This window comes from Panthera tigris, chromosome E2 (genome assembly GCF_018350195.1).
Source record: "Panthera tigris isolate Pti1 chromosome E2, P.tigris_Pti1_mat1.1, whole genome shotgun sequence".
NCBI lineage: Eukaryota > Metazoa > Chordata > Mammalia > Carnivora > Felidae > Panthera > Panthera tigris.
Genome location: NC_056674.1, coordinates 11,776,293 through 11,802,425, shown reverse-complemented (window position 1 = coordinate 11,802,425; position 26,133 = coordinate 11,776,293). Strand labels below are relative to the sequence as shown.

The 26,133-nt window shown below is 58.8% G+C and overlaps 2 protein-coding genes across 4 annotated transcripts in view; both read left to right on the top strand.

Annotated features, from left to right (window-relative positions):
• Positions 1–13,282, top strand: part of NECTIN2 (nectin cell adhesion molecule 2) — a 30,018-nt gene extending 16,736 nt beyond the window's left edge. The window contains exons 4-9 of one of the 2 annotated variants that reach the window (XM_042969249.1): positions 679–796; positions 1,667–1,815; positions 9,088–9,241; positions 11,417–11,480; positions 11,628–11,714; positions 12,274–13,282. In XM_042969249.1, the coding sequence (XP_042825183.1) occupies positions 679–796; positions 1,667–1,815; positions 9,088–9,241; positions 11,417–11,480; positions 11,628–11,714; positions 12,274–12,540 (839 nt within the window). In that variant the 3' untranslated portion in view covers positions 12,541–13,282. Of the gene's footprint in view, positions 1–678; positions 797–1,666; positions 1,816–6,235; positions 6,957–9,087; positions 9,242–11,416; positions 11,481–11,627; positions 11,715–12,273 lie in introns of those variants that run through there. The other variant, XM_042969250.1, reaches the window with a different exon arrangement.
• Positions 13,283–14,695: 1,413 nt separating this feature from the next.
• Positions 14,696–25,246, top strand: TOMM40 (translocase of outer mitochondrial membrane 40). Of its 2 annotated transcripts, none has more exons than XM_042969550.1 (10): positions 14,696–14,713; positions 15,002–15,281; positions 16,037–16,104; positions 16,571–16,663; positions 17,725–17,826; positions 17,907–18,012; positions 23,040–23,162; positions 23,304–23,380; positions 23,503–23,605; positions 24,582–25,246. In XM_042969550.1, exons 2-10 carry the CDS (start codon positions 15,008–15,010, stop codon positions 24,719–24,721), a joined length of 1,086 nt encoding a protein of 361 aa, XP_042825484.1. In that variant the 5' UTR covers positions 14,696–14,713; positions 15,002–15,007; the 3' UTR covers positions 24,722–25,246. The 2 variants fall into 2 exon arrangements, with proteins under 2 accessions (XP_042825484.1, XP_042825483.1); XM_042969549.1 differs by lacking the exon at positions 14,696–14,713 and adding an exon at positions 14,820–14,906.
• Positions 25,247–26,133: the final 887 nt, after the last annotated feature.

The following is a 26,133-nucleotide window of genomic DNA, read 5'->3' as shown; positions in this document are numbered from 1 at the left end:
AGAGAGGGAGACACAGAATCGGAAACAGGCTCCAGGCTCTGAGCCGTCAGCCCAGAGCCCGACGCGGGGCTCGAACTCACGGACCGTGAGATCGTGACCCGAGCCGAAGGCGGACGCTTAACCGACTGAGCCACCCAGGCGCCCATCCATCCCCCTTTTCAAAAAGCCGGTTTACCAGCCCCCACCGGCCCCCCAACAATATCTTTTGTGGCTCCCGCGGGGGCCCCGGTTGATATTTGCTTTACCGTGTGCATCGACTACTGTGGGTTTGTAGCAACCAACCCAACGTTGTCTATACCCCCCCCACCCCCATTCACACCATCTAAACTGACTCTGCTGGGGTCGCCATACCAGCTCCTGACCCCCTCCCCCTCCCGTATGATTCGCGCTGGCCCCTGTGGGCCCCGTCGTGGCAGCAATAACACGATCTCTGTGGCACCCTCAGACGCTGCCGCCATTGAACGATACCTTCCTCGAAATGATCCAGGTGGCATTCCGGGACAGCAGGTGCGCTGGCCTCAGCAGACATAGCCCAAACTGACCTGCCCCAGTTTCCACGGGTCCACGTCCTGCCAACCCACCTCATCTCTTTAGGATTCCCGTCTATCTGCTCACCTATCCGCTCTCTGGGGACTCCGCCCGTCTCTGAGCCAGCCCCCCCCCCCCCATTTCCTCCAGACCCCCCTGAGGTCTCCATTTCCGGCTATGATGACAACTGGTACCTCGGCCGCAGCGAGGCCACCCTGAACTGTGATGTCCGCAGCAAACCAGAGCCCACAGGCTACGACTGGAGCACGTGAGTCCTGGGTGGGTCTGGGCCCGTGGGTCTGAGGGAGGAGGGGGCTGGGGGCTGGACCCGTGGGTCTGAGGGAGGAGGGGGCTGGGGGCTAGATTCCTGGGACTGAGGGAAGAGGGGCTGGGGGCCTAGACTCCTGGGTCTGACGGAGGAGGGGCTGGGGGTCTGGACTCCTATGTCTGAGGGAGGAGGGGGCTGGGGTCTGGACTCCTATATCTGAGGGCTTGGGGCCTGGACTCCAGTGTCTGAGGGAGGAGGGGCTGGGGGGACTGGGTCCCTGGGTCTGAAAGGGGAGGGGCTGGGGGCCTGAACCCCTGGGTCTGAGGGAGGAGGGGCTGGAGGCCTAGACTCCTGGGTGTGAGGGAGGAGGGGCTGGGGACAGGACTCCTGGGCCTGAGGGAGGAGGGGGCTGGGGGCTGGATTCCTGGGTCTGAGGGAGGAGGGGCTGGGGGCTGGATTCCTGGGTCTGAGGGAGGAGGGGCTGGGGGCAGGACTCCTGGGTCTGAGGGAGGAGGGGCTGGGGGCTGGATTCCTGGGTCTGAGGGAGGAGGGGCTGGGGGCCGAGACTCCTGGGTCTGAGGGAGGAGGGGCTGGGGGCCGAGACTCCTGGGTCTGAGGGAGGAGGGGCTGGGGCTGGATTCCTGGGTCTGAGGGAGGAGGAGGCTGGGGGATGGACTCCTGGGTCTGAGGGAGCAGCACCAGGGATCTGAACCCATGAGTCCTCCAGGAGATGGCTGGCAGTGTCGGGTCTTAAGTATTAAGTTTTATGTCCCTGGAGCTTGGGTGTTAAAGGCTGCGTCATCAGGGACCAGGCCTGTGCCCCGCTATGGGCCCTGATGTTCCCCTCCGGTGACCCCTCACGCCTTCCAGGACCGCAGGCGTCTTCCCCGCTTCCGCAGTAGCCCAGGGCCCCCAGCTGATCATCCACTCGGTGGACAAACTCGTCAACACCACGTTCATCTGCACCGTCACCAACGCCGTGGGCACGGGCCGTGCTGAGCAGGTGGTCCTCGTCCGAGGTGAGCGGGTCTTGGAGGTGGCGGGCGAAGATCGGGTCAACCCCCCAAGTGCTCCTCCTTCCTGGGTTCCGGGGCCGCGTTGCGGGGAGGCTGTGCCGCCGGCCTGGGGAGGGATCCAGACCCGCCTCGCCGATGAGAAAGGAGGGCAGTGGGGCTTTTCTGTCTCGCACACCCCCCCCCCCCCAGTTGGATCTGGATCAGGACGATAGAGTAGGCACTGGCAGGAGAATCGGGAGGATGAGGCCTCTGCTAGGGGCTTGCTCGAGACTAGAGGCTCGGAAAGGGTCTTCAGGAAGAGACCCGGGGATATTGCCCTGGGCTCCAGTTGGAGAGACGCATGTCAGACAGCTAGGCAAACAGAAACACACTCAAACACTGATTTCTTACAGGGAGTGCCGGTCAAGTAACATTAGGAAATCAGTTTGTTTGTTTGTTTTAATTTTCATTCATTTATTATTTTTTTTTAATGTTTATTTTTGAGGAAGAGACAGACAGAGCGTGAGCGGGGGAGGAGCAGAGAGAGGGAGACCCAGAATCCGAAGCAGGCTCCAGGCTCCGAGCTGTCAGCACAGAGCCTGACGCGGGGCTCAAACTCACGGACTGTGAGATCATGACCTGAGCCAAAGTTGGACGCCTAACCGTCTGAGCCACCCAGGAGCCCCTTATGAGAGAGAGAGAGAGAGAGAGAGAGAGAGAGAGAGAGAGGAAGCACGCTCCAGCGAGCGAGTGGGGGAGGGACAGAGAGAGAGGGAGACAGAGGATCTGAAGCAGGCTCTATGCTGACCGCAGGGAGCCCGATGCAGGGCTCGAACTCACAAATCGGGAGATCATGACCCGAGCTGAAACCAAGAGTCGGACGCTCCACCGCCTGAACCACCCAGGCGCCCCAGGAACTCAGCTTTCGTGTGTGTTGGAACATTTGTGTTTCTAGGGGGCGTATTTTGGGAATGGCAGCTGATGTGTCTGTGGGTCAAAAGTTCTCTGAGTCCCCCCCCCCCCCCCATACTGAACTCAAACTCCGGACAGGCCGTAAGACAGGAGAGGAAAAGAACGAAGCCAGGCCGGGCCTGTGGCCCAGGCTGACGGAGGCGGGGTCGAGGTCACGGCTGTGGAGCCACCCACCTAGCGGGAGGCAGGAACTGTTACAAGGCGGCGTGCCCCGAGACCCAGACATGTGAACCCCAGGGCTGAGAACGGAGCCAGCAGCCCGCGGGGCCCACGTCTACAGAGACGGGCTCTGTGCTCCGTCCGAGATGGCATCGTAACCGAAACAGAAACTCACCCACCGCAACCCACACTCTCAGACTCACCGTCACCCAGACACACCCCCCAAGAGAACAGGGCCACACAACGAACAGAGCCACCGAGATGCCATGTGTACCTGGAGGAAAAAACAAAAAAAAACATTCTAGGAAACACCCTCCCAGCTCGACACTCTACACAACACGCCTGTGCAAACACACAACACCGGGCATAGTGGGGAGGAGGAGAGGCCCCCTCAGAAACAGGACTGCAGACAAAGGCACAGAGGCGTGAGGACAGGCACACCCACACCTAGAGACAGGCAGACAGGCGCCATGGCCAGAAACAAAAACAGATCCCCTTACCAAGACATAATCTTTTTTTTTTTTAATTTTTTTAACCTTTATTTATTTTTGAGACGGAGAGAGACAGAGCATGAACGAGGGAGGGTCAGAAAGAGGGAGACACAGAATCTGAAACAGGCTCCAGGCTCTGAGCTGTCAGCACAGAGCCCGACGCGGGGCTCGAACTCACGGTCTGTGAGATCATGACCCGAGCCGAAGTTGGCCACTTAACCGACTGAGCCACCCAGGCGCCCCATCTTTTTTTTTTTTTTTTTAACGTTTATTTATTTTTGAGACAGAGAGAGACAGAGCATGAACGAGGGAGGGCAGAGAGAGAGGGAGACACAGAATCGGAAGCAGGCTCCAGGCTCTGAGCTGTCAGCACAGAGCCCGACGCGGGGCTCGAACCCACAAACCATGAGATCATGACCTGAGCCGAAGTCGGCCACTTTAACCTACTGAGCCACCCAGGCGCCCTGAGACATAATCTTACAACACACACACACACACACACACACCCCTAGAGAAACAAACGGAAACAGACCCCTCTCAGGAATTCCCTCGCCCTGGAGATACGACACGCGTGGTCCGGGTCACGGTCACGGCCAACGCACCCATAGAGACAGGCGGCCTGCCCTCAGCAAGGCTGACACTCACACGCACAAACGCACACCCCTGGAGGGAGACCCAGATGTGCCGGCAGTGGGGAGAGCCCTGCGGACGGCAACAGTTTCCACACGCGGAAACCATCCCTCACACAGAGCTAAGGGAGAAACTCAAAGACGGTCTCAGAGGTGCACGCCCTCAGACAGTCCCCAGAAACCCCGTTGCTTTCAACACATCGTCATCTGACAAATATTTGTCGAGGGCTCCTCTTTGCCAAGCCGCCTCCTTGATGTCGGGAACACGGTGGCGAGCAGAGAGGCCAGTCCCTGCCGTCGAAGGCACACCCCGGGGAGGGAGGGTCAGCTCCACCTGCTACCCAGCAAGATGCCCAACTGGAAATACATCCCCTGAACCCGTGCCCCAGGTACACACCCTCTTGGGCGTCCGCCCTCCGTCAGTAGGCACCCCCAAGGGGTAGAGCCCCGCAAAGCACAAGTGCAGTCCTGCCTGAGGGTCGTCCAAGGGATCCACAACCACGAAAACACGGACACCCCCTAAAACTCCTGAAACACACAGAAACGGGCGGGCCCACAGGCCGTGCCACAGGCTAGACCTCGCCTCAGGGCGACTGGAGAACTTTTGACCCGCCGACTTCACGAACACGCCCGCCGTCTCCAAAATACCACCTCCAGGAGCACAGATAAACATTCCAGCATGCGCTAAAGCAGGTTCCCAGACATTAACTGATAAGCATCCGCAGCAAGAAAACTGTTCCACGCCTCTAACCCGTGCGCAGGTACAGACACACATTCCAGAAAAACTGTTTCACAAAATACCGCTTGACCTTCACACTGCGGACACACTTTTTCTGGTCTGCTTTTTATTATTATTATTACTGTTCCTTGCGAGTCACTAAAGTGAGGTGACAGCCCTCTGGGTCATGGCTCTATTTGAAAATGCCACTCTGAAAAGAGACACCCGGAGAAGCAGGTGCCCTCAGGAGCGTGGGTCCCAGCCTCTCCTGTGTGCAGGGTGTGGGGAGGAGGGGCTCAGGTGTAAGTGGATCCCCCTCCCCCTGGTTTCTCCCCATCAGGCCTGGCATGCAGGGGTGGGGCAAGGGGTGTGTAGAAAATGGTTCCTGGTTCCAGCTGCATCAATGTCTCTCCCTGATGTGGGGCCCAGGGTCCCCTCCCTCATCTCTCCCGCCCCCACCCTTAGCACTCCCTGGCTTCCTTCTCCACCTCCCTCAGACCCCTCCCCTCCCAGCTGCTGGGCCACTGATGGGGACAGGGGGCTTCATGGCTCCATTTTCCACACATGGCCAGACAGGAGGCAGGCCATGTCGCCCGGACCAGGTGCCCCCCAGCCACTTCCAAGGGGAGGGAACTATCAGGAGAACCCTCACCCTTCTCGTCCCCTTCTGTCCAGCCCAGAGAGCTCTGGAATCTGTGACAGTCTCGAACCCAAATCCAGCTCTGCCTCTTGATGGCTGGATCCACCCAAGGTTCTGTGACTCGAACATCAGAGCCTTTGTGAGGACCCCACGGCCTGTCCCAAGCGGGTCACAAACTCGGATACCTACAGGGTCCTCGCAAGCGACCGGCTGGCCAGATGCGGAACCCTGTTCCGATACGAGCAGCCAGCCTTCACTCAGCCACTGCCCATCACCAGGGGCAGATGAGAGATTGGTGTCGCCATCAGTTTGATTTTCTTTTTCCCTAAAAGAAATCGGGATTTGTGGTGAGATAGCCTGGTTTTGAAATGTTAGCGAGTTTAATTTTTTTTTTTCAGTTTATTTATTTATTTTGAGAGGGTGGGGGCTGCTGAAGGGGCAGAGAGGCAGAGACAGAACCCCAAGCCCTGACGTGGGGCTCGAACCCACGAACTGTGAGATCACGACCTGGGCGAAGTCAAGAGTCGGGAAACTCAACCGGCTGAGCCACCCAGGCGCCCCCAGCAAGTGTTAAGTTTTGAAAAACCCTGTGCAGGTATAAGGAACCACATCTGGCCACCCGTTGGCCACCCCCCGCCCCCACTCTGTCCAGGGTGCCCACCGCGTAGCGCGGTCTCCCTTCCCTCCGCCTCCCCCACCTTCTGCCCACACCCCGAATCACATCCCGGATTTTCCCATCACTGTCCCTGTCGTGTCCTGTGCCCCGTCCCCCAGATGTGTCCTCTTGACCTCTTGTCTCCCTTTCTGTCTCTCGCCCCTCCTTCTCTCTCCTCAGACACACCCCGGGCCTCGCCCCGAGACGTGGGTCCAGTGGTGTGGGGGGCCGTGGGGGGGACACTGCTGGTGCTGCTGCTTCTGGCTGGGGGGTCCTTGGCCTTCATCTTGCTGAGGGTGAGGAGGAGGAGGAAGAGCCCTGGAGGAGGAGGAGGAGGAGGAGGAGGAGGCGACAATGGAGGAGGATCCTACGATCCAAAAACTCAGGTGTTTGGGAACGGGGGCCCTGTCTTCCGGACACCAGCCGCCCCTGGTCCCCTGAAGCCAGGTGGCAAGGATGAGGAGGAAGAGGAGGAAGAGGAGGAGAAGGCAGAGGAAGGTCTCATGTTGCCTCCACCCAAGTCTCTCGAGGACGACATGGAGTCCCAGCTGGACGGCTCCCTCATTTCCCGGCGGGCAATTTACGTGTGACCCCGAGACAGACAGAGACAGAGACAGAGACAGCCGCCCCAGCCAAGGGTTCCAGACTGGTTGGACTCGTTTTTCTGGACGACACTGGAGCTCAAGGGCTCCCTCCCACTTCCCTGGGATTGGGAGGGGACAGGAATCACACACTGGACTTCTGTCGCCAGGGCTGCGCGGGGGGGGGAAGGAGAGGCCCCTGCGGAGCTCAGTAGTGGGGACCCAGAGAGGAACCCCCACCCCCACCCCACCCCCAGAGACTTGTTTTTGGCTCTGACCCGCCCCACCCTGCCCCGCGACACTCAGGAGTTAATAAACGCCTTGGAGGAAAACAGCGGGGGTGTCTTGTAATACATCAGACCCCCTCCCTGGGGGGTGGGACAGGGACTGCTAGGTCCCGGGGGCGGGATGGGGGAGGGGCTGTGTTCTGACTCTTTGGATCCATCAATGACGCACCGGATGCCTGAGACCCCTGAGGCCAGTATAACTGGGGGGAGCCGGTTGCTGGGTTCTGGGCTTAGAGGCTGGGAAGGTTGGACTTGGGGGGTGGGGGTGGGGGGCGGTCCCAGGACTTGCAGGTGCCTTTCGGGTGGATTAGCCAGACTGGTGAGAACCCTGAGCTCCCCAGAACAGGACTGGGAACCTGGACTCCTTGGCTGGGGGGGCGGGGGGGGGGGGCGGGAGGGGCGCGAAGCTCAAACCTGACCTTCTTGAGGTTGTTGAGGATCTTGGGAGGGAGAGCACTGCCCGCTGTGTTCTCTGGGCCCTGATGATCCTGGGCAGGTGCTGGGGGACTAAGGAACCAGGAAAACCCCACCTTGACACCGATGACACCCGGGCCTTTTTCAGCCTCCTTCCTCTTTCCTTGCCCTGGGCCCAAGGGGCTTTTCGGTGATTCAGGGGAGGGTCTGCAGGTCTGTATCCCTCTTTCCCCTCCCCCCACCCCCAGCTAGAAAAGCCCCCAAACCCAGGCTGGGGAATGAGGGGGGTGGGGGGGACAGGGTCCTGCCCCAGTCACCTCTGCTCTCCCAGTGGCCCCTGGCCATCCCTCTGAGACACAGGTAGAGCTGTGTGGGCCCCCGCAGCTGTCGTGGGGCAGGGTGTAATAAGCCTGTGCCAGGAACAACCGGCACTGAGCAGCTAAGTGGGGCTCGGGGAGTTCATTTCCCACCAGTATTGACTTCCACTTATTCTGCCAGGGGCACAGAGGTGACTCAGACAGCCCCCTCCCCCTGGGCGTGCAGTCAAAAAAAAAACAAAAAAACCCAGGAATCCCAGCACTCTTAGGATGGCTATGTGTGGCTTGAGCGAGCGGTGATTACAATTGTCCCCCCGAGCCCCAAGCCCTGAAGCCCTCCGGAGGATGCCAGGCTGGGGTGCGGGAAGTAGTGGAAACCGGGGACCCAGCCATTATTCCTCCGGGCAACTTGATCTCCGCATCTGTGCAATGGGGTTCACAGAGGGTGGGGCTCTTGCGTGTGCGTGGTTTCCTCTGGTTGTTTACGGTCCTGTCACCCACTCTGGTCCCCGCCCCCTCCTCCCCAACATGGGAGGCTAGCGCCAGCAGGCAGGGGCGGGAGTTTTGCCGACCTGGCACACGGGCCCCTCCTCCTACATCTGGCAAACGCCAGCTGTGTGCCAGAGCCTGCCCCTTGGAGCTCACAGTGCAGTGTGGAAATTGGCAAGCAAACAGGTGACATCAGGGGGTGAGAAGTGCTACAATCGAGAAGCCCAGGGGGCCACAGCTCCTCTCAATTCCCTTTCCTGTTAGGTTGGCGGAGCTACATCCTCTGCCCCCGATGACTCGATGACTCCGTTCCCTGTAATGAGTGAAGGGTTCCCATCCGGATTCCAGAATCCCCTAGGTTCCGCGCCTCTTAGCGCTGCCCCATCACCTCCCTTCCCTCATCTCCCCTGTCTCCCCCTCTTTTCTGGCCGCACGGTCTCCTTGCTGTTTCTCAAAGGGAACACGAGGCTTCCTCCTCAGGGCTTTTGCACTGGCTGTTTCCTCTGCCTGCAATGCTCTCATTTCCTCACGGTTCACCCCCTGCGGCTCCTTCAGGTCTTTGCTCAAATGTCACCTCCTATTAAGTCTCTCTCTGGCGACCCCTGCCCCCCCCCCCCCGTCACTTCCTTGTCACCTTCCCCTATGTTTTCACCCCGTATCACTCACTGCCGCTTGGCAGATGAGCTATTGTATTTGTTTCTGTGCTGTTGGTCTCTCTGCCCAGCTAGGACGTGTGTCCCGCGGGAGCAGGGACTCCTGTATGTTTTGTTCACCACTGCGACCCAACAAATGCTGAGTAAGGACTAGGCAAAGGAACGAACGCCCTCTGCCTTTGGGAGAAGAGGTGGGCAGGTGGGCGATGACTTAGGGAAGAGGGTGCCTGGGAGTAAGGAGCTGTGGCTTCCTCTCCTGGGGATCCCCTTACACTGTCCCTCTTCTTGCAGAGACCCCCAACACAGCAGGCGCAGGGGCCACGGGTGGCATCATTGGGGGCATCATCGCTGCCATCATTGCCACCGCTGTGGCCGCCACAGGCATCCTCATCTGCCGGCAGCAGCGGAAAGAGCAGAGGCTGCAGGGGGCAGAGGAGGATGATGAGTGAGTGACGGGCCCTGAGAAGTGGGTGGAGGAGGGGGTCCCAGAATTGGGGAGCCCAAGGGGGGGGGGAGGGGAAACATCTGTGATGGCCGTGGGAGACAGAGCGACCCAAAATAACTGTGACTTAAATGGGAGGGAGGCCTTATTTCTGTCTCCCACAAAGCACGGGTATGACAGCTATGCTCCGCGAAGCCATCAGAGCCCAGGCTCCTGCTACCTTATTACTCAGCCTTCCCTTCCCTCCCGTTCCATGATAGCTCCCCGCTCTATCACCGTCTACATACTGGACAACCAGATACGGCCATCCTGGTCTCAAAACAGGCATTCCTGCCAGGGGGAAAGATAAACAGAAGGCAGTGAGCTGCCTTATAAGGGAACCCGTCACTCCCCCTCACTTCCCATTGGCCAGAATCTAGTCACATGGTGCACCGGCCGCAAGGGACGCTGGGAAATGTAGTCTTTATTCTGGGTGATCATATGTCCAGCTAAAATCTCTCTTACTCTCTTTTCTATGTTTATTTCTTTATTTTGAAAGAGAGAGAGCAGGAGAGGGGCAGAGAGAGAGGGAGACAGAGAATCCCAAGCAGGCTCTGCACCATCAGTGCAGAGCCCAATGTAGGGCCTGAACTCACAACCCGTGAGATCATGATCTGCGCTGAAATTAAGAGTCCGATGCTGTTCAATATTCTTTGTCCAAATTTTAGATTCTCGGAATAAATACTTTTTACAGATGCAAAAAGCAAATAAACAAACAAAAGAGTCCGATGCTTAACCAACTGAGCCACCCAGGCACCCCCAACTAAAATCTCTTAATATGAGAAAGAAGGAGCCTGGATATGGGGGCCAGGAGGGAACCAGCTACACGTCTCTGTGTAGAACATTTGTTATGTGCCAGGCTTGGCGAGATGCATTTTTACATGTGTGACCTTGATGAAGCCTCACATCCATTCGTTGACTCAACAAGCGTTCAGAAAGTATCCACTAGGGCCAGGCCCTGGAGGTTAGTGACGCACTGATGAGACATTTTTAAAGTGTTCACACACATAAATACATAATGGAAACATAAATTCTCACAGGGAGCCAATGGTACCCACTTTATCAGAAAGGAAACAGGTTCAGAGGGGGCTGAGATCACTTGCTGAAATTCGCCAAGCAAGGAAGCATTTGGGGGGCAAAATGGTTCTGAAGTAACACTACCCAGTGTGTGTGTGTGTGTGTGTGTGTGTGTGTGTGGGGCGCGCGCACGGCAGGGGTGGAACACTTGTTGACAATGTAGATTCCCGAGCTTATACGAAACCTACTACATCAGAACTTTTACAGGAAGGGCTCGGAATCTGTATTTATAACAAGTTCCCTGAGTTATTCTGATGCACAAGAAATTTTCTGAACCACTGCCTTAATCATCTAGTCAGTTCAAACCAACAACTTGCCATCGATCTCCTCTGTCCAACCCAGGGCTGAGACCCTGTGGTGCCTGAGATGGCCCTGCCCTCCTGGGGCTCACAGTCTGGAGGAAACAGACCCATCCCTAGAGAGTGGCAGTCCAGCATGGCCGGCGATGGGCTAGAAAAGCTGAGAGAGCTGTGAGAGGCCAGAGGGGGCCCCTGACCCAGCGTGGAGGGTCAGGGAGGGCTTCCTGGGGGAGGCAACATCCGAGCTGGGGATTGAAGGCACAGTAGGCACTCATTATGCATGCAGGATGCTCTGGTCTGCGGGTATGTATGATGAGGGAATTGTATCCTAGGTTGGAGGCCAGGAAAGCATTTCGTTTATTCATTCATTCTATTAACAAATACTTCCTGACTTCCTCATGGCGAGTTCTGAGAACACTGTTGAAGACCCAGATTTCATTTTTTCCTTCACATTGCTTCACAGTGGGATATGGTTATTGGATGATATCAGAAATAATATTTCAAACACAAACTCAGTAAATGCTCTGAGAGGGAAGAAAAGCTAGATGTAACCATATGTCCAGAATTCCTGACCCTCCTGGAGAATCAGGCAGGCTTCCTGGAAGAAGAGAAATTGATGGGGGTGATTAGGCATTAGCTGGGCAAGGGGGCACATGGGCGGTGGAAAGGGAGATCAGTTAGAGGGGAGAGCAGGTGCGGTGACCTGGGATAGGAGGGCTCTTCCTGTCTGAGCCTCCACCTTGACCTACCTCCTACCCCACAGTCTGGAGGGGCCTCCCTCGTACAAGCCACCAACACCCAAGGCGAAGCTCGAGGAGCCAGAGATGGTGAGCACTTCCCCCGGTACCCGGCTGCACCCACACCCATACCCACCTTACCCCACTGAGGCGGGGGCTAGGAGGGGGAGCTGGTTGGGAGAGGCCAGCCATGGGGGGCGGGGGTTGTCCTGACCCGCCCCTCTTCCTTCCCTGCAGCCCTCCCAGCTCTTCACTCTTGGGGCCTCGGAGCACAGCCCGCTCAAGACTCCCTACTTTGATGCTGGCGTCTCATGTGCTGAGCAGGTAGGAGCTCAGGGCAGGTCAGGGGTGGGTTTAGGGCCAGGGTCAGCTCCTGACATTAAAGGTCACAATTCAAGGTCAGGGCCATGTCTCTGGTCAGAGCTTAGAGAATCAAGATGTGTTTAGGATTCAGTGGGGGAGATCTTGGTTGAAAAAGCGCAAGAACATGAGGTTAGAGCTCAAGGTCACTCAGTCAGTGAAAGCGGTCTGCTGGATGTCAGGGGTCCTATCAAAGTTGAGACAAACCGAGGTTCAAGGAGCTGTTTCGGCCTTAAGGTTAAGTAGTTGAGGGTAAGATTGAAGATTGAAGTCAAAGGTTCGTGGAGAAAGACTTGTGGTCAGGGATCAAAAGACAAAGGAGAGGCCCAGGAGCGATGGGGTCTGGGCTTTGAGTTCTGGATAAGCCGTATGACTGCCCCAGAGCAATTTCAGCCCTGGCCGCAAGGGGTAAGGTTAGGTCTGGTTGGCATAAGGAGATGGTCGAGATTTGGGGGTCAAGGGGCGGATTGGGATTCTGTGTGCTCAGGAGATGACCTTGGGCTTTTTCCCTCCCTGCCCCCAGGATATGCCTCGATATCATGAGCTGCCCACCTTGGAAGAGAGGTCAGGGCCCCTGCTCCTGGGGGCTACAGGCCTGGGGTCACCCATCCTGGTGCCTCCAGGGCCACCTGCTGTGGAGAGGGTTTCCCTGGACTTAGAGGAGGAGGAGGAGGAGGAGGAAGACTATTTGGACAAGATCAACCCCATCTATGACGCCCTGTCCTACTCTAGCCCCGCTGATTCCTACCGGAGCAAAGGCTTTGTCATGTCCCGAGCCATGTATGTGTGAGCTGCCGTGGCCCTGGCCTCTTGCCTCTCACTTTTTGATCCCTCAACTTTCTGCCAGGCCAGGCCACTGTCAGTTAACACACAAAAATGCATCTCATCTGTGACTTCTACTTCGGTGGCTCCACAATGACCTCTAATCCATGATCTCTGACCCAGAGAAACCAGTCATGACAACAGAAACCTGGCAACCTTATCTCAGGTCGGGGTGGGGAAGCACATTCCTGCACAGCCTCTGACCCGAGGACTCCTAAGACTGTGACTTTAGATCATACCTCTCACGTCCCGTCATCTCCAGACTCCCTCAAAACCCCAAAGAAGAACCCCAGACCTCTGATGTGTCCTCAGGAAGTAAACTCCCAATAGCTCTCCTGGGGTAGTTGGTGGGGGCACCCTGCTGCTCAGACCTGAGCCCTCCAGGCAGCAGAGCCCCACTCTCCCCCTCCCCACCCTGTCTGTTCCCCAAAGGCAAGAGGGAGGGGATTCCCCAGCCCAAAGCGGAACTTCCTCATCTCCCTCCTGCAGGCAGGAGTCTCAGGGGTCCAGACCCTTCCCTGAGCCCCCACTACCCCAATTCCTGTCTAGAGGGAATTAAGCCCCAGCCCGGGGTTAGGATGAGGTAAGCCTCATGCAGTGTGCCTTGCCAGTCCCAGCCTTAGGAGAAGAATTTGCTGTTACGCTGAAGACTACTGAGTCCTTTTACTCCTGCCCAGTGGGGATGGAACCCAAACGTCTCCTGGCAGGGGGTGGGGGTTGGAGGGGGTGGGTGGGGATATAATACAGTTTTGTAATACAGCATTTCCTACAAAATCTGAGTTTATACTTTGACCGGGTGTCAAATTGTGTTTTCTGCGGGATGTGAAGGGGATGGGAGTGGAACATGATGGGAAATGAAGAGGGCGCCTAGAGCTCGAAGGAATCAGTAGGATAGACGTCAAGATGGGTTACAGGCAAAAAATAAAAGGGCCAAAGATATCTAAAAAAAAAAAAAAAAAAAAAAAAAATATATATATATATATATATATATATATATATATATATGAGCGGATAATGAGCAAAAACGCGTAAGCCAAAAACATAATGGTGGATAATGGAAGGAAAGGGGGAGGAGTCCAGGGAACGGTGGTTAATGACAGGGAACGACAATCTATGGGTAATGGACAGGAATAAACGGAACAAAGATAGAAATGGCAGTAATTCAGTTTGAGGGACTCAGGTTTAAAGGATAAATGGCAAGTAAGAATAGGCCAAAGGCAAAATTACGAACAATGCAATAGGAGCTCAGGGCATTATGGTTAATAGAACTGAATGAATGAGCCAGAGGCAGAGGAATAATAGAGAAACAGGGCCGGCAGGCATGATGGGTAATGGACCCAAAACATCATGGCTAATTAAAGAAGCGCTAGGATGATGGAAGTGAACAGGCAGAAACGAGCTATAGGTAGTTGAAGAAATGAGGCTGAAATGAATGGGACAGAGGCATGCTGGGTAATAGGACGGGAATGAATGGGCCAAAGATAGAAGCCGCAGTGACGCAAGTGGGGGCGGGGAACAGAAGGGATGATGGGTAACAAAAGGGGTGGGTCTACCGCAACTGTCTCGCGTTAAGTAGGTAAGGGGCATTGTGGGTAAGAAGCCGCAGGACAGGGTTCACATAAACCGGTTAGAGTTCTCCCGAGGCACTGTGGGAAGGGTCAGCACTTCCGGGTTTTGGTCGCCGACTCTGGACCTAGGGGCTGCCCGTCCGCCGCGGTGCCTGGTGGGACGAGAGGCCTGACCTTGCTGCCTAGCAGCTTCTGCCGCGCAACCCACCTTTACCCGCGTCCCTCGACCCTGGCACGTTAGCCAATGACCGTACCAGGCCGGATACGTCACCAGGGTCGGCCTCCTGTACCCGCGGAGCCAATCAGAATGCTTCAAGGGCCAAAGCAGACCAATTACAATGGCAACTTCGCCGCGGGGCGGAGTCGAAAGAGGGACGCCCTCTCGAGAGGGGCGGAGGCGACGAGTCAGTGGGCGTTTCAAAGTGCGCAGCGCAGACCAATGACGGACGAACACCGGAACCCGCGGCGTTGCGAGCCAATAGATGTGAGCACTGCGAGCCAATGGCAAAGGCGGGGAGGTGTGCCTTGACCTGCCTGTGAGTGGGAACCAATAGAAAAGGACGTCCCAAAGAGGTGGGTGGGACTCCCAGCCATGACTCCAATTGCAGGGCCAGGCCTTGGGGCTAGTAGGCGGATCCCAGGGCACGCTGAGCCAATGGGCTAGGCGGGGCGGGGCGACGGTGGCGGCGGCGGCGGCAGCGGGTTCGGTTGCGCGTGGCGCACGGGGTGGGAGCGGAGCCCAGGCCGGGTGCAGGCGCTGCCGCCAGTGAGAACCGGGGCCAGGGGCACAGCGGGTTTGGCTGGGACTGGACCTGGAGTGCGCGGGCCCTGACCTTCGCCCTCTGACCTTTCCCCTTGCAGGCGACCATGGGGAACGTCTTGGCCGCTAGCTCGCCTCCCGCAGGGCCGCCGCCGCCGCCCGCGCCCGCCCTCGTGGGACTGCCGCCGCCTCCGCCCTCTCCTCCGGGCTTCACGCTGCCGCCACTCGGGGGCGGTCTGGGCGCTGGGGCTGGTGCGGGTCGAGGTTCGGAAAGGACCCCCGGTGCTGCGGCCGGCAGCGCCGCAGGGACTGCGGACGATGGGGCCTGCGGCTGCCTGCCCAACCCGGGCACGTTCGAGGAGTGCCACCGGAAGTGCAAGGGTGAGGGGCGAGAGACCCGGCAGGGGTGTGAGGGCCCGGATCTCGGGGGAGTGGGGGAGGGAGAGCACTCTGAGGACCTTGGGAATTGGCACGGACCATTGGAAACTAACAGCGTTAGGAGTTGACGTTAGGATCGAGAGGTGGAACGTTGGACTTGGAGCACAGAACGAGGGGATCAAATGGTGGAACCTCAGGATGGAATGCCAGAGCAGTGGAGTAAAGCCTTAGGGATCTTAGGAGCCCCCGGGATCAGCCAAGCCAGCCTTCTTGTGTGATCGGGAAGGAAACTGAGGCCCAAGGTCACTGTGTCAGCAAGGGTCCGGTGGGGGTGGAATTCAAGGCTTCTGGCTCTTGGCTTGGAACAAGTATGATAGCAAAGGCGGTGATGGCTTCTTGAGCATTGTTTTGGCGTTCGGGGCATGTCACCCCACGAAATGTTTGCGGTGCCTCCACGTGGTGAGCTTACAGATGCCATAGGTGACAAGTTTGACAGAGAGAGTTAAAGCGACTTGTCTTGAGTCAAATGGGCAGTAGGTGGTTGCTTTGGGATTTGGATGCAGGCGGAGGCTCTGGTCCTGGCCCCATCTACTAGCCTAGACGGTCTCTTTCCTGGCCAGGGTACTTCGTGCAGTGCTCTGCTTCTGGGTCCCTGGAGAAGGGAGTGCGGGGATGGTAGGGCAGGAAGGGGTGAGATGTGTTTGCGTGGGGGTGTGCGTGTGTGGAGAGTGGAGAGTGACAGTGTTTGTCCTCTTCAGAGCTGTTTCCCATTCAGATGGAAGGTGTCAAGCTCACAGTCAACAAAGGGTTGAGTAACCATTTCCAGGTGAGCCCTCCTGGTGCCCTTTCCCTCCAGCGGTCACCCCAGCCGTCTCCCTGCGCCGACACATACAACCCCCTTGCTCCCCCTGAAGGGCTAGGCTCCTTGGTACCTGAAAAGACTCAGAGACACAGTGCCAGGCTGACTGCTCATTGGGTCCAGTGGAAGTGTTTAGGGACCCAGAATCCAGAGGTACCCCTCCCCCCCTTAACATCCAGGCAAAGTACCGGGTATGTAGCCACATCCCCAACTTATTGTTTCTTTGAGTACGTGGTCTGGTGGGGCCGAACCTCCCCGTCTTCATCCCCTGCCCAGCCCTTAGCCACGTGTCTTTTCCTCCCTGGTGGGGAAGCCCGACTGGCAAGCGTCCCCATCCTAGCCTGGAAGGGAGCTTTGCTGGGGGCAGGTTGAAGCTGGGTTTATCGGCGATTGGCCCACAGACTCGGCTCCACAGCCCGCCCTCTTCTCCCAGGTGAACCACACGGTAACCCTCAGCACAATCGGGGAGTCCAACTACCACTTCGGGGTCACGTACGTGGGGACAAAGCAGCTGAGTCCCACAGAGGTGAGGTTCCTCTTATCTGTAATGTATTGTGTCTGTCTTCTAACCAAGGCTCAGTGTCGCAGGAGGCGGGAGCTGTTGAGGGAGCGGAGGATGTTGGGAGGTGGGGATTGGCTTTCCGAGGTCATTGGAACATGGCCGGTCATTCCTTCATCCTGAAGCCCTGTCGTCTGCCCAGCCCTGTGCTGGGTCAGGGCCGGGGTCACCAAGCAGCGATGACCCAGAGTAGGGCAGGGCTGCACTGTAGATCGTGCAGGGCTTTGAATGCCAAACAAGGCATGTGGGCTTTCTCTAGGGGGCAGTGGAGAGCCACGGAAAGATCTGAACGACGAAGGTGGTCAAATTTGTGCTTTTAGAAGTACCCTTCAGGGGCGCCTGGGTGGCTCAGTCGGTTAAGCGGCCGACTTTGGCTCAGGTCATGATCTCTCGGTCAGTGAGTTCGAGCCCCGCGTCGGGCTCTGTGCTGACAGCTCAGAGCCTGGAGCCTGTTTCGGATTCTGTGTCTCCCTCTCTCTGACCCTCCCCCGTTCATGCTCTGTCTCTCTCTGTCTCAAAAACAAATAAATGTTAGAAAAAAAAAATTTTTTTTAGAAGTACCCTTCAGGCTGCCATGCAGAGGCTAAGGGAATGGGGGCAAAACGGGGGGCCTGGAAGGAGGCTGGGCAGGACACAGCTGGAGCCAGGGGATTGAATCGGGTCTCTGCTTATATCGACTATTTCCATTCAATAAATTCACGTGTTTGACAAACCTTCATCGTACCCCATTTTGTGCTCAGCCCTGTGCTGGGCAGTTTTGGAGACGGAGCGGTGACTGACACAGCCATGGGATTCGCAGCATAGTCGAGAAAGGGAACAGACCTTTCGGACTGTCCCCAGACAGTCCAGGGTAGCCAGGACTGAAATGGGGGAGGGGAGCCTGACTCAGCCTAGGCGGTCAGGGAGGGCTTCCTGGGGGAGGGGACTTCAGTGTGGGTTTTTGTGACGCTAGGCTTCTCACCTAGGCTCATCACTCGTGTATTTCTGTGTTAGACCTCTGACCTCTAACCTTGCCCTCTGTGCCACAGGCATTCCCCGTGCTGGTGGGTGACATGGACAATAGCGGCAGCCTCAATGCTCAGGTCATTCACCAGCTGGGCCCTGGCCTCAGGTCCAAGATGGCCATCCAGGTAAGTGAGAGACCGGTCGGCTGCTCCCCCGGCCACCCCGAGCACCAGGCTGCCCTCTACACCGTCCCTTCCGCCTGCAGACCCAGCAGTCCAAGTTCGTGAACTGGCAGGTGGATGGGGAGTACCGGGGTTCTGACTTCACGGCCGCCGTCACTCTGGGGAACCCGGACGTCCTGGTGGGTTCAGGTAAGAGACGCAGGGCTTGGAGGGTAGATCTCAGTCCCAGCTTTCCCAGCACGTCCAGTCCCTTGTCTGGACATCCTTTCCCACCGTCCGGAAATGGCCAGGGGCAGACGTGAGCTCGAAGCCTCCCGCAGTCTAGCATTTGAGCGCAAGCGAGCAGGTTCAAACCCCAGTTCTGCCACTGACTTCGCTGCGGTCGTGGGCGAGTTCCATCACCTCTGCGGGCCTCCGTTTCCTCATCTGCCCCACAGGCTGGTTAAGTTCGTTTAAGTTCATCCGTGTGAAAAAAAAACTTCAAGTGGCGTGGGACACGAAATGGGTCCCAGGGAAACGTGAGCTGCTCTGACTGCTTACGGGCTTGGATTGTTGGGCTGCATAGATAACGGGGAGGGTGAGTCCCCGTGCAGTTGTGGGGGCGGGGGGCCGGCAGTCTTGAGACAGAAGCGGCCGAGGAAAGTTCCCATTCGGGTTGGTGTGGGCAGGGACCGACCGACCTGTGTCTGTACGTCTGGTCTCTCCTTGGTTCCCCTTTTTTCTGGCTCTGCGTGTCTGATTTCTCAACATTCATAATGCGTGTTGCCTGGGCGTGTACCGTGCACGTTCCAGGCCCTGAGGAGAAGGGAGCAAAGGAGAGTTAAGTCTGCCCTCTGGGAGCTTCCATTCCAGAGGACGCAGATGCTGGCAAAGCATCGCGTAAAAGACAAGGTGTCCGTGTCAGGCGATAGGGGCTGGGAAAGACTAGGGCCTTCGAAAATGGGGTCCTCGGAGAAAGCCCCCTTCTGTAAGTGATACTTGAACAAAGACTAAGGGCGGGAGGGGAGGTACCCGGCAGAGAGGGGTGGGGGGAAGGAGGTCTTGAGCCTGAGGGGGCAACAGGCACAAAGGCCCTGGGGCCGGAGGCTTTATAACGGGTGGGGTAGGAGGGAGAGCTAGAAGCCCGAGGGGTGAGGGGTGAGGGGTGAGGGGTGAGGAGCCAAATCGCAGGAGGCTCTGTAGGACTTGAGCCTTCACTCTGCGTCAGGGGCCATTGTCAGCATGAGAGGGACAGGAGCTGGTGTAGCTTCTAACGGGCCCCGCCGGGGAGAGCAGACTACAGGGGGCTCCACTGCGGGAGCCGTTGGAGGGGTGAGCGGAGGTCAGGCCCGGACGGGCTGTGAGAGCAGAGCCCCTGGGGTTGGCCGGGGGGTTGGGGGTGGGAGCTGGGTGAGGGCGTGACTCTGTAGGTCCGGGTTTGAACACCTGGCAGGATGGGGGGGGGGGCGGGTTCCTGCACATGTGTCCGTCCCGCCGCCATTCCCTGAGTCCCCGAGAGCCAGGTGGGCGCTGCCAGCTTGCTCATCGTCCCGAGCCCCAGAGAGGGCAAGCGCTTTCCCCAGGACGCACAGCGGGTCAGACTCGTGAATCCATGCTGTGTGTCTCTGGCACCCAGTACCACCCCCCCCCGCCCCCGCCCTCGCACACGCTCACTGGATGGTCCCCCCGTGCCTCCCAACACTGGCCTCCATCCGGGTCCCTCTGCCCCGGAGCCCAAGGCCAGCAGTGACCCGTCCGCCCCTGAGTTCTCCCAGGGGTCTTTCCCTTTTCCCAGGGGTTCGTGTCCCTGAGACACGAACACTGCTGGCCCAGATGAGCGCTGAGCACGCGAGTAACTTTCCACGGACAGCTCGGCCTCAGGCCCCTGGTGGCTCCAACCGCATGGAGCCTCCCCTGTCACAAGGGCACAGAAACAGCGACCGCGTCTCGGTGAAGGATTTGGGGCGGGGGAGCCCGTCTTCAGCCCTGAGTGTGGGGCCAGCTGCGCAGCGAGGCTTCTCCCTGTGTGGGGTCTCCACATTGTCCCTCCACCGGCAGGGGCTGTCCCTGTTTTCATGGCCCCCATGTCACAGGTGGGGGAAGTGAGGCCCAGGGATCCCACAGAGAAGCTGGAATGTGAATCGTGGCCTGCCTCAAGGGCCCGTGTTCTTTCTTGGTTCCCTCTGCGTGGCCTCAACTCGTTCTCTAGAGCCTTTGCCTTCTCCTGACAACCCGGCATGTGCCCGGCCCCAGGCAGGGTGGTGCCGGGACCCAGCAGTGCCTGAGACGGCCCCTTCCTGCCCTCACAGGGCTCCCAGCCCAGTGCAGGAGACATCTGCTTTTGATTTTTTTTTTTTTATGTTTATTTTTGAGAGAGCACAAGCAGGGGAGGGGCAGAGAGGGGCTGGGGACACAGAATCCGAGGCAGGCTCCAGGCTCTGAGCTGTCAGCGCAGAGCCTGACGTGGGGCTCGAACTCACAAACTAAGGTCATGACCTGAGCCGAAGTCAGATGCTTAACCGACTGAGCCACCCGGGCACCCCGACATTTGCTTTTAAAACAAATAATCACACAGTGACTTCATTACTGTTGGGAAAAACTCAACACGGAAAAAGTTCAGGTTGCCACGAAAGCTTGTAACTACCACTCCCCCCTACACACATACACACTCCATTTCACCTAAAGTGACTGGAACAGCTTCTCTAAAATGGTGTTTAGTCAAAGGAGGGTGAGGAGGGCACTGCTTCTGAGGCCTACGGAGCACAGAGTGTGGGGAGCAGACTGGCTGGGGCCGAGAACTGCGTTCCTTCCGGGTGCTGCCCTTACCTGCCCATCTGCTCTGGGGTGTCTGCCCTTCCTGCCCCGTGGGGGACTTCGCCGAGGACTCCTGGTGTGCGTGGGTCCCAGGCAAGCAGGGGAAAGGCGGGGGCGGGGGGAGTCAGCCCAAGCCTTCTTCCTGCCCCGTCTGTCCCTGGCTCCCTGCCCAGCAGGTTGGGGAGGCAAAACTGGAGACCCGACTTTTGCCCAGGTTGGCCTGGCTCTGCCCATTGGCCAAGGCCACCTCTTTGCTCACAGGTCTAACTCAGTTTCTTTCCTTCTCATGGGGTTTTGGACTCCCAAGACCCTTCCCGGCCACTCCAGGCACTGCAGAGTGGCCCCTGGTTGAGAACCGCTCATTCTGGTGAAGCCCCTGCCTCAGGGCGCCCGGATGCCTTAGGGGAACTGGGTCTGGATGCAAGCGGGAGGCACAGGCCGGGTTTGGGAGACAGAGATGGGGGAAGGGGTGAAGCCGGTGAAGATCTGCAAGCCGGGCAGCCCCGGGACGAAGCAGCCCAGGGAAGGTGCTTGGGGAGCAGGGAGAATGGGGCGAAGTATGGAAACCAGCCAGGATCCGTTGGAGTGAGACGAGCAGTGGAGACCGTGTTCTGACCATAGTTCTCAGCGTATACCTGCCAACTGCAGGCGTGGGCCAAGGTGAAAGCAGGGAGGCCAGGACAGGGCGACTGCCACGGTCCTCTGGTGACCGTGACTCTGATCAGGGAGTGTGTTGGAGAGAAGTAACCTGCTCCAGGAAACACTTAGGTGCGAGTATGTAGTTGGCCAGACTCGTCAGGGGCAGTACGGGCAGGAAGGACAGCGTGTGCGTGGTCCTGAGGAAAGCGTGAGCTCTACGTATTCATTTGCTAGAGGGGCGTAGCTGACTGTGTCACAGGAAGAGGAAGGGGCCCGATTTTGAAGCTGGGGCTCAGCCATGCAGGGCCCTGCAGCCTGCTCTCCTGGGCACTGGGGAGCCATGGCAAATTCTGAGCAAGGCAGAGAACAGGTTTAGGTGTGTGCGTGAACAAGGTCCCTCTGTGCTGCCCATGAAGTTGCTTGGAGAGGGTGAGACTGGGACCAGCAGAGCAGGGGACGGGCAGGGAGATCGAGGGGATGTTGGGGGTCCCCCAGCCCCGAGTCTCAGTAGGTGCCAGAGCCGAGAGGCCAGAGACCCTTGAGTTTAAGTGCCAATCTGTCTGTGACCACAGACTGTTACTTTTCCCCTCTGGGCCATAGTTTGCTCCTCCTTGAATGGGGGGACAAGCCTGGCTGGATGGGTGCCCCAAGTCTCCTACTCTGGGGGGGAAGGAATGCGCACTGAGGCTCGCAAAAGCCCATAAGGGGGCCAGCTCGGCCCACCCTGGACCCCAGAAGACACAGCCCCAGAGCCGTGGCCATGAACCGTCAGCCTCCCTAGACCCAGTGGTTTTCTTGGTCTGGGAAGCCTCTCCGTGCCTCCTGCCCCTCACTCTGCTCTCCGCTCTCCCCGTGTCCTTCTGCGTCCGGCCTTCCCCTTTTCTCCGTCCTCTTCCTCACTGGGCCACCCTCTCAGCCTGTCTGTGTCTGCTCATTCTCTCCCCCCAGGGAATCTTCCGTTCCCTCTCCCTCCCTCCCTTTCTGACCCCGTTTCCATGTCTCCGACTCCGACTGTGTCCGTGTAGTCCGTGTACGGGCCCTGTTTGCTACGTCAGCGGCCCTCCCCCTGCTTCTTCTGTTTACCTGGTTTGCGCTGTCTACTCTCCCAGGCTCCAGTCCTCCAACTCCGAGAATTTCCGCCCACCAGGGGGCGGTCGCCTGCTGGCCAGCGCTCAATAGGGGTCTCAGGGCTGTCCCTACAGCCAGGGAGCAGAGGAAACCAGTCGTAAAGCTCACCGTGGCCAGTCCCAGCAATCACCAAGCGCGGGTCACACTACCCTGCGCCTCATTCGCTCCTCTAGGCCACAGCATAACCTCGAGAGACAGTCCCATTCACAGAGAGGTGACGCCAGTGGCCCGCCATTAACTCTGCCAGCAGGTGGTGGGGCTGGGATTTGAACCCAGGCTGTCTGGCCCCCAGAGGTGTGCTCTTACCAGCCCTACCCTCCTGCCTCTCCCAGCAGCATAGTGGTTCAGGACGCAGGCCTGGGAGGTAGAGGAGCCCAGATTCTGCCCCTCACATACCTTGTGACCACGGATCAGTGACTTACTTCCTTAGCCTCTGTGGTCTCCTCTGTAAATAGAGTGGCAGGTGAACGCCAGCCTCGTGGGGAGGTACAGACCTGATGAGGTCCCACGGGGCGCGGGAGGCCTGAGGGAAGGCCCTGCGCCTCCAGCAGGGGCGAACCTGGAAAGCTCCCTGGGGTGGGAGTCCGGCCTGGCACCTTGGCTGGGCGGAAGCTGACCACCAAGCCCAGGTGACCCCTCCCCCATCTCACCCGCAGGTATCCTCGTGGCCCACTACCTGCAGAGCATCACGCCGTGTCTGGCCCTGGGTGGAGAGCTGGTCTACCACCGGCGGCCCGGGGAGGAAGGCACGGTCATGTCTCTAGCTGGGAAATACACACGTGAGCCTGGGGCCCGAGGGCAGGGGTCAGGGCCGGGGGCCAGGGGCCCGGGGCCCGGGTCTGAGGGAGGAGAGAGGAGACGGGCCTGCCTTCCAAGCCCCCTTGGTGGTCCGCCCCACCCTCCACCCTGCTGTCTTACAGTGAACAACTGGTTGGCGACAGTGACGTTGGGCCAGGCGGGCATGCACGCGACGTACTACCACAAAGCCAGCGACCAGGTGAGCTGGTCCAGGGACCGGCTGCGAGGGCGCACTTTGCAGGTGCGGGCTGCCAGGGGCCCGCGTGCCCGGGAGTCCGTCCCGGGAGGCTGACTGTCTGCGTGTTGCCCTGGCCCCTCCAGCTGCAGGTGGGCGTGGAGTTCGAGGCCAGCACGAGGATGCAGGACACCAGTGTCTCCTTCGGGTACCAGCTGGACCTGCCCAAGGCCAACCTCCTCTTCAAAGGTACAGGCCTCAGTTTCCATACTTGGAAAACAGGTGACAGGTGACTGGGCCCGGGGCGGGTGTGTAGGCCAAAAGAGTTGGTGGAGGGCAGCGTGCTGGCACTTTGGGGAGGGGGCGGGGGAGGGGGCCTCCAAATTCCCTGGAGACTCTTGTTAAGCTGGTGGAGACCTGAGCTTGGCACTCCTGGTCCTCTTCTGTTTTCTCACAAGCGGGAGGCGACTCGGAGTGCATCGGGGCCACCCCGCTCCTCTGACGTGAGTGGGGACAGGTTCCCTCAGGTGCACGGTCACAGCCCCGTCCAGAGCCTCCTCCCGGGCTGACTCTGGTCCTGACGCTAAGTCTTAAGTCTTTCCCCTCGGACCTCAGTGGTTCTCAGGTTGGCGGGATGTGAAGACCACCCCGCAAAGCCGCTTCCTTCAGCCCCGGGCAGGGCTTTTCCGAGGCCCAGGGGTTTATTTGCCTCTGAAGCCTACCTTCTGTGCCTGCCCCTGGACCCCTCTCTCTGCAGTCAGCCTGCTCTCCGAGGCCGGGCTTGCGTTCCCACTGCGCTGCCCTCCGCTCCTGTGAGATGAGCGACTGGCCCTTCGCACGGTGTGGGGATGGCCCCACGCGCTTGCACACGCGTAGGGCTCAGTCTCTCGTTCAGCAGATGTGAGCACCTGCTCTGAGGCCAGCCTTTGTGCCAGGGTGCTGGGGACAGAGCGGTGGCCGGGCACCGTCCTCCCAAGGCTCACGGTTGGGGGTGGGGCAGAGGGCTGCCCGGAGTGGCGGGGGGAGCGTGGTACAGGACGACTAAGCCAGTTGTTCCTGGGCTTGGAGAACTTGGGGTTCGAGAAGAGGTCTCCGGGTGGTGGGAACAGTGTGGGCAGAGATCTAGAAGCGGGCAGTCCGGCTGGTGGTATCTGAGGTGGCCTGGAGCGCGACTCTTTGGGGACAGGATGGGAAGTTGGCTCTCAACCCAGCCGTCTACCTGCAGGCTCCATGGACAGCAACTGGATTGTGGGCGCCACGCTGGAGAAGAAGCTCCCGCCCCTGCCCCTGACGTTGGCCCTCGGGGCCTTCCTGAATCACCGAAAGAACAAGTTCCAGTGCGGCTTTGGCCTCACCATCGGCTGAGCCCCTGCTGGCCCCCCCGCCTTCCACCCTTCCTCCTTCAGATCCCACCTCCCCTCCCCCTGCCATGGAGGGGAGACCTGAGCCCTCCTACCCCTCCCTTCCCTCCCTCCTCGGGGGCCAGGGGGGCAGCGGAAAGGAGGGGACCCATCACCCCAGCAGCTGAGGGGGGATTCTAGAACCACGGGCGCTTCAGGATTCGGAGCACCAGAGGCAGGGTGCCCATGGGCCTGGAGTCCCAGGAGGGATTCCAGAATCGAGGGGCACGCCAGATTCTGAGCACCAGGGGCAGAGGTGGCCAGACAACCTCAGGGAGGTGTTGGGGCGTCCCAGTCCCCCAAAGGGCCCTGGGCCCGGCCCTGAGGGGGCAGCGAGAAGAGGAGCTTCCCCATCCCCTGTCAGTCTGCCCCCGCCCACTTCCCCACCCATCCCTCAGTATAAATCATGTTTATAAGTTATGGAAGAACCGGGACATTTTACAGAAAAAAAAAAAAAGCCAACAAAAAATATACATGAAAAAAAGTGGAATAGGAGGCCTCTGTTTTCCTCCGTGTAGCCCCTCTTGCCCAGTCCGCCCAGACGGACCTTACAGTGGCCAGCAGGGGGCGCCGTGGAGGCTGGAAGCCAGCGGACGGCGAGGGAGCCCCCGCCTGGCCTGAGATCACACATCCTCCCCGTGACTTGTGTGACTTCTGCCGGCACATCACAGGCCTTCCCTCCCCGGGAGGGCTCGCTCTTGTGGTCACTCACCCCGGCTTGGCCTGGCTAGAGTGGCCACAGAAGACCGTGCCTGCCAGCTGAAGCCACAGGGACGATGTGTCCGTGCAGGGATTGGGGCACAAGCTGGGACTCCGCGGGCCCTTCGGCTTCCAAAAGGGGCAGAGGATGGTCGGAAGGTCAGCGCTTTCAGAAGCCACGCCAAGATTCCAGCACCTCGAGAGACTTGAGAAGCAATCAGCTGTGCCTGAGGGGATGAAGGGCTTCTGGGCCTCTGGAGAGAGGCCGGAGTCTGGCTCTGGCCTGGGCAGAGTCGTCTCCAGCATAGGTGGGGAGGAGGTGAGGTGTCCGTTTAATTACCCAGGTCTCCAGTAAACTCCCACCCCACACCTCTCCAGACGGGAACTGAAACCCGCCACACCACACACGGGCTTTGGGGAGGGAGACGGTTGAGCAGAGATGACCCCTCGTTACCCAGAGAAGCCACCCACTAGTTCCCTGCCGGCGCCTTCTGAGGCCAAAGCAAACAGGCCTGGGCCCGGCTGGCACTGGGGTCACCTTCCTGGGACCAGGCTTTTGGCCTCCCCCGACCTCCTAGAACCCCGTGTTCCACACACTCTCCAGGGACCGGGAGGGAAACCCAGCCCCTTTACCCTGTGGCTTCATCCACGTCCACTCAGCTTGGGGTTCTCTGTGAA

Coding starts and splice junctions, on each gene's coding strand:
- TOMM40 (XM_042969550.1), top strand. CDS start 15,008: ATGGGGAACGTCTTGGCCGCTAGCTCGCCTCCCGCAGGGCCGCCGCCG. Junction 15,282..16,036: donor GTGCCACCGGAAGTGCAAGG/GTGAGGGGCGAG, acceptor TGTCCTCTTCAG/AGCTGTTTCCCATTCAGATG. Junction 16,664..17,724: donor AGCAGCTGAGTCCCACAGAG/GTGAGGTTCCTC, acceptor TCTGTGCCACAG/GCATTCCCCGTGCTGGTGGG.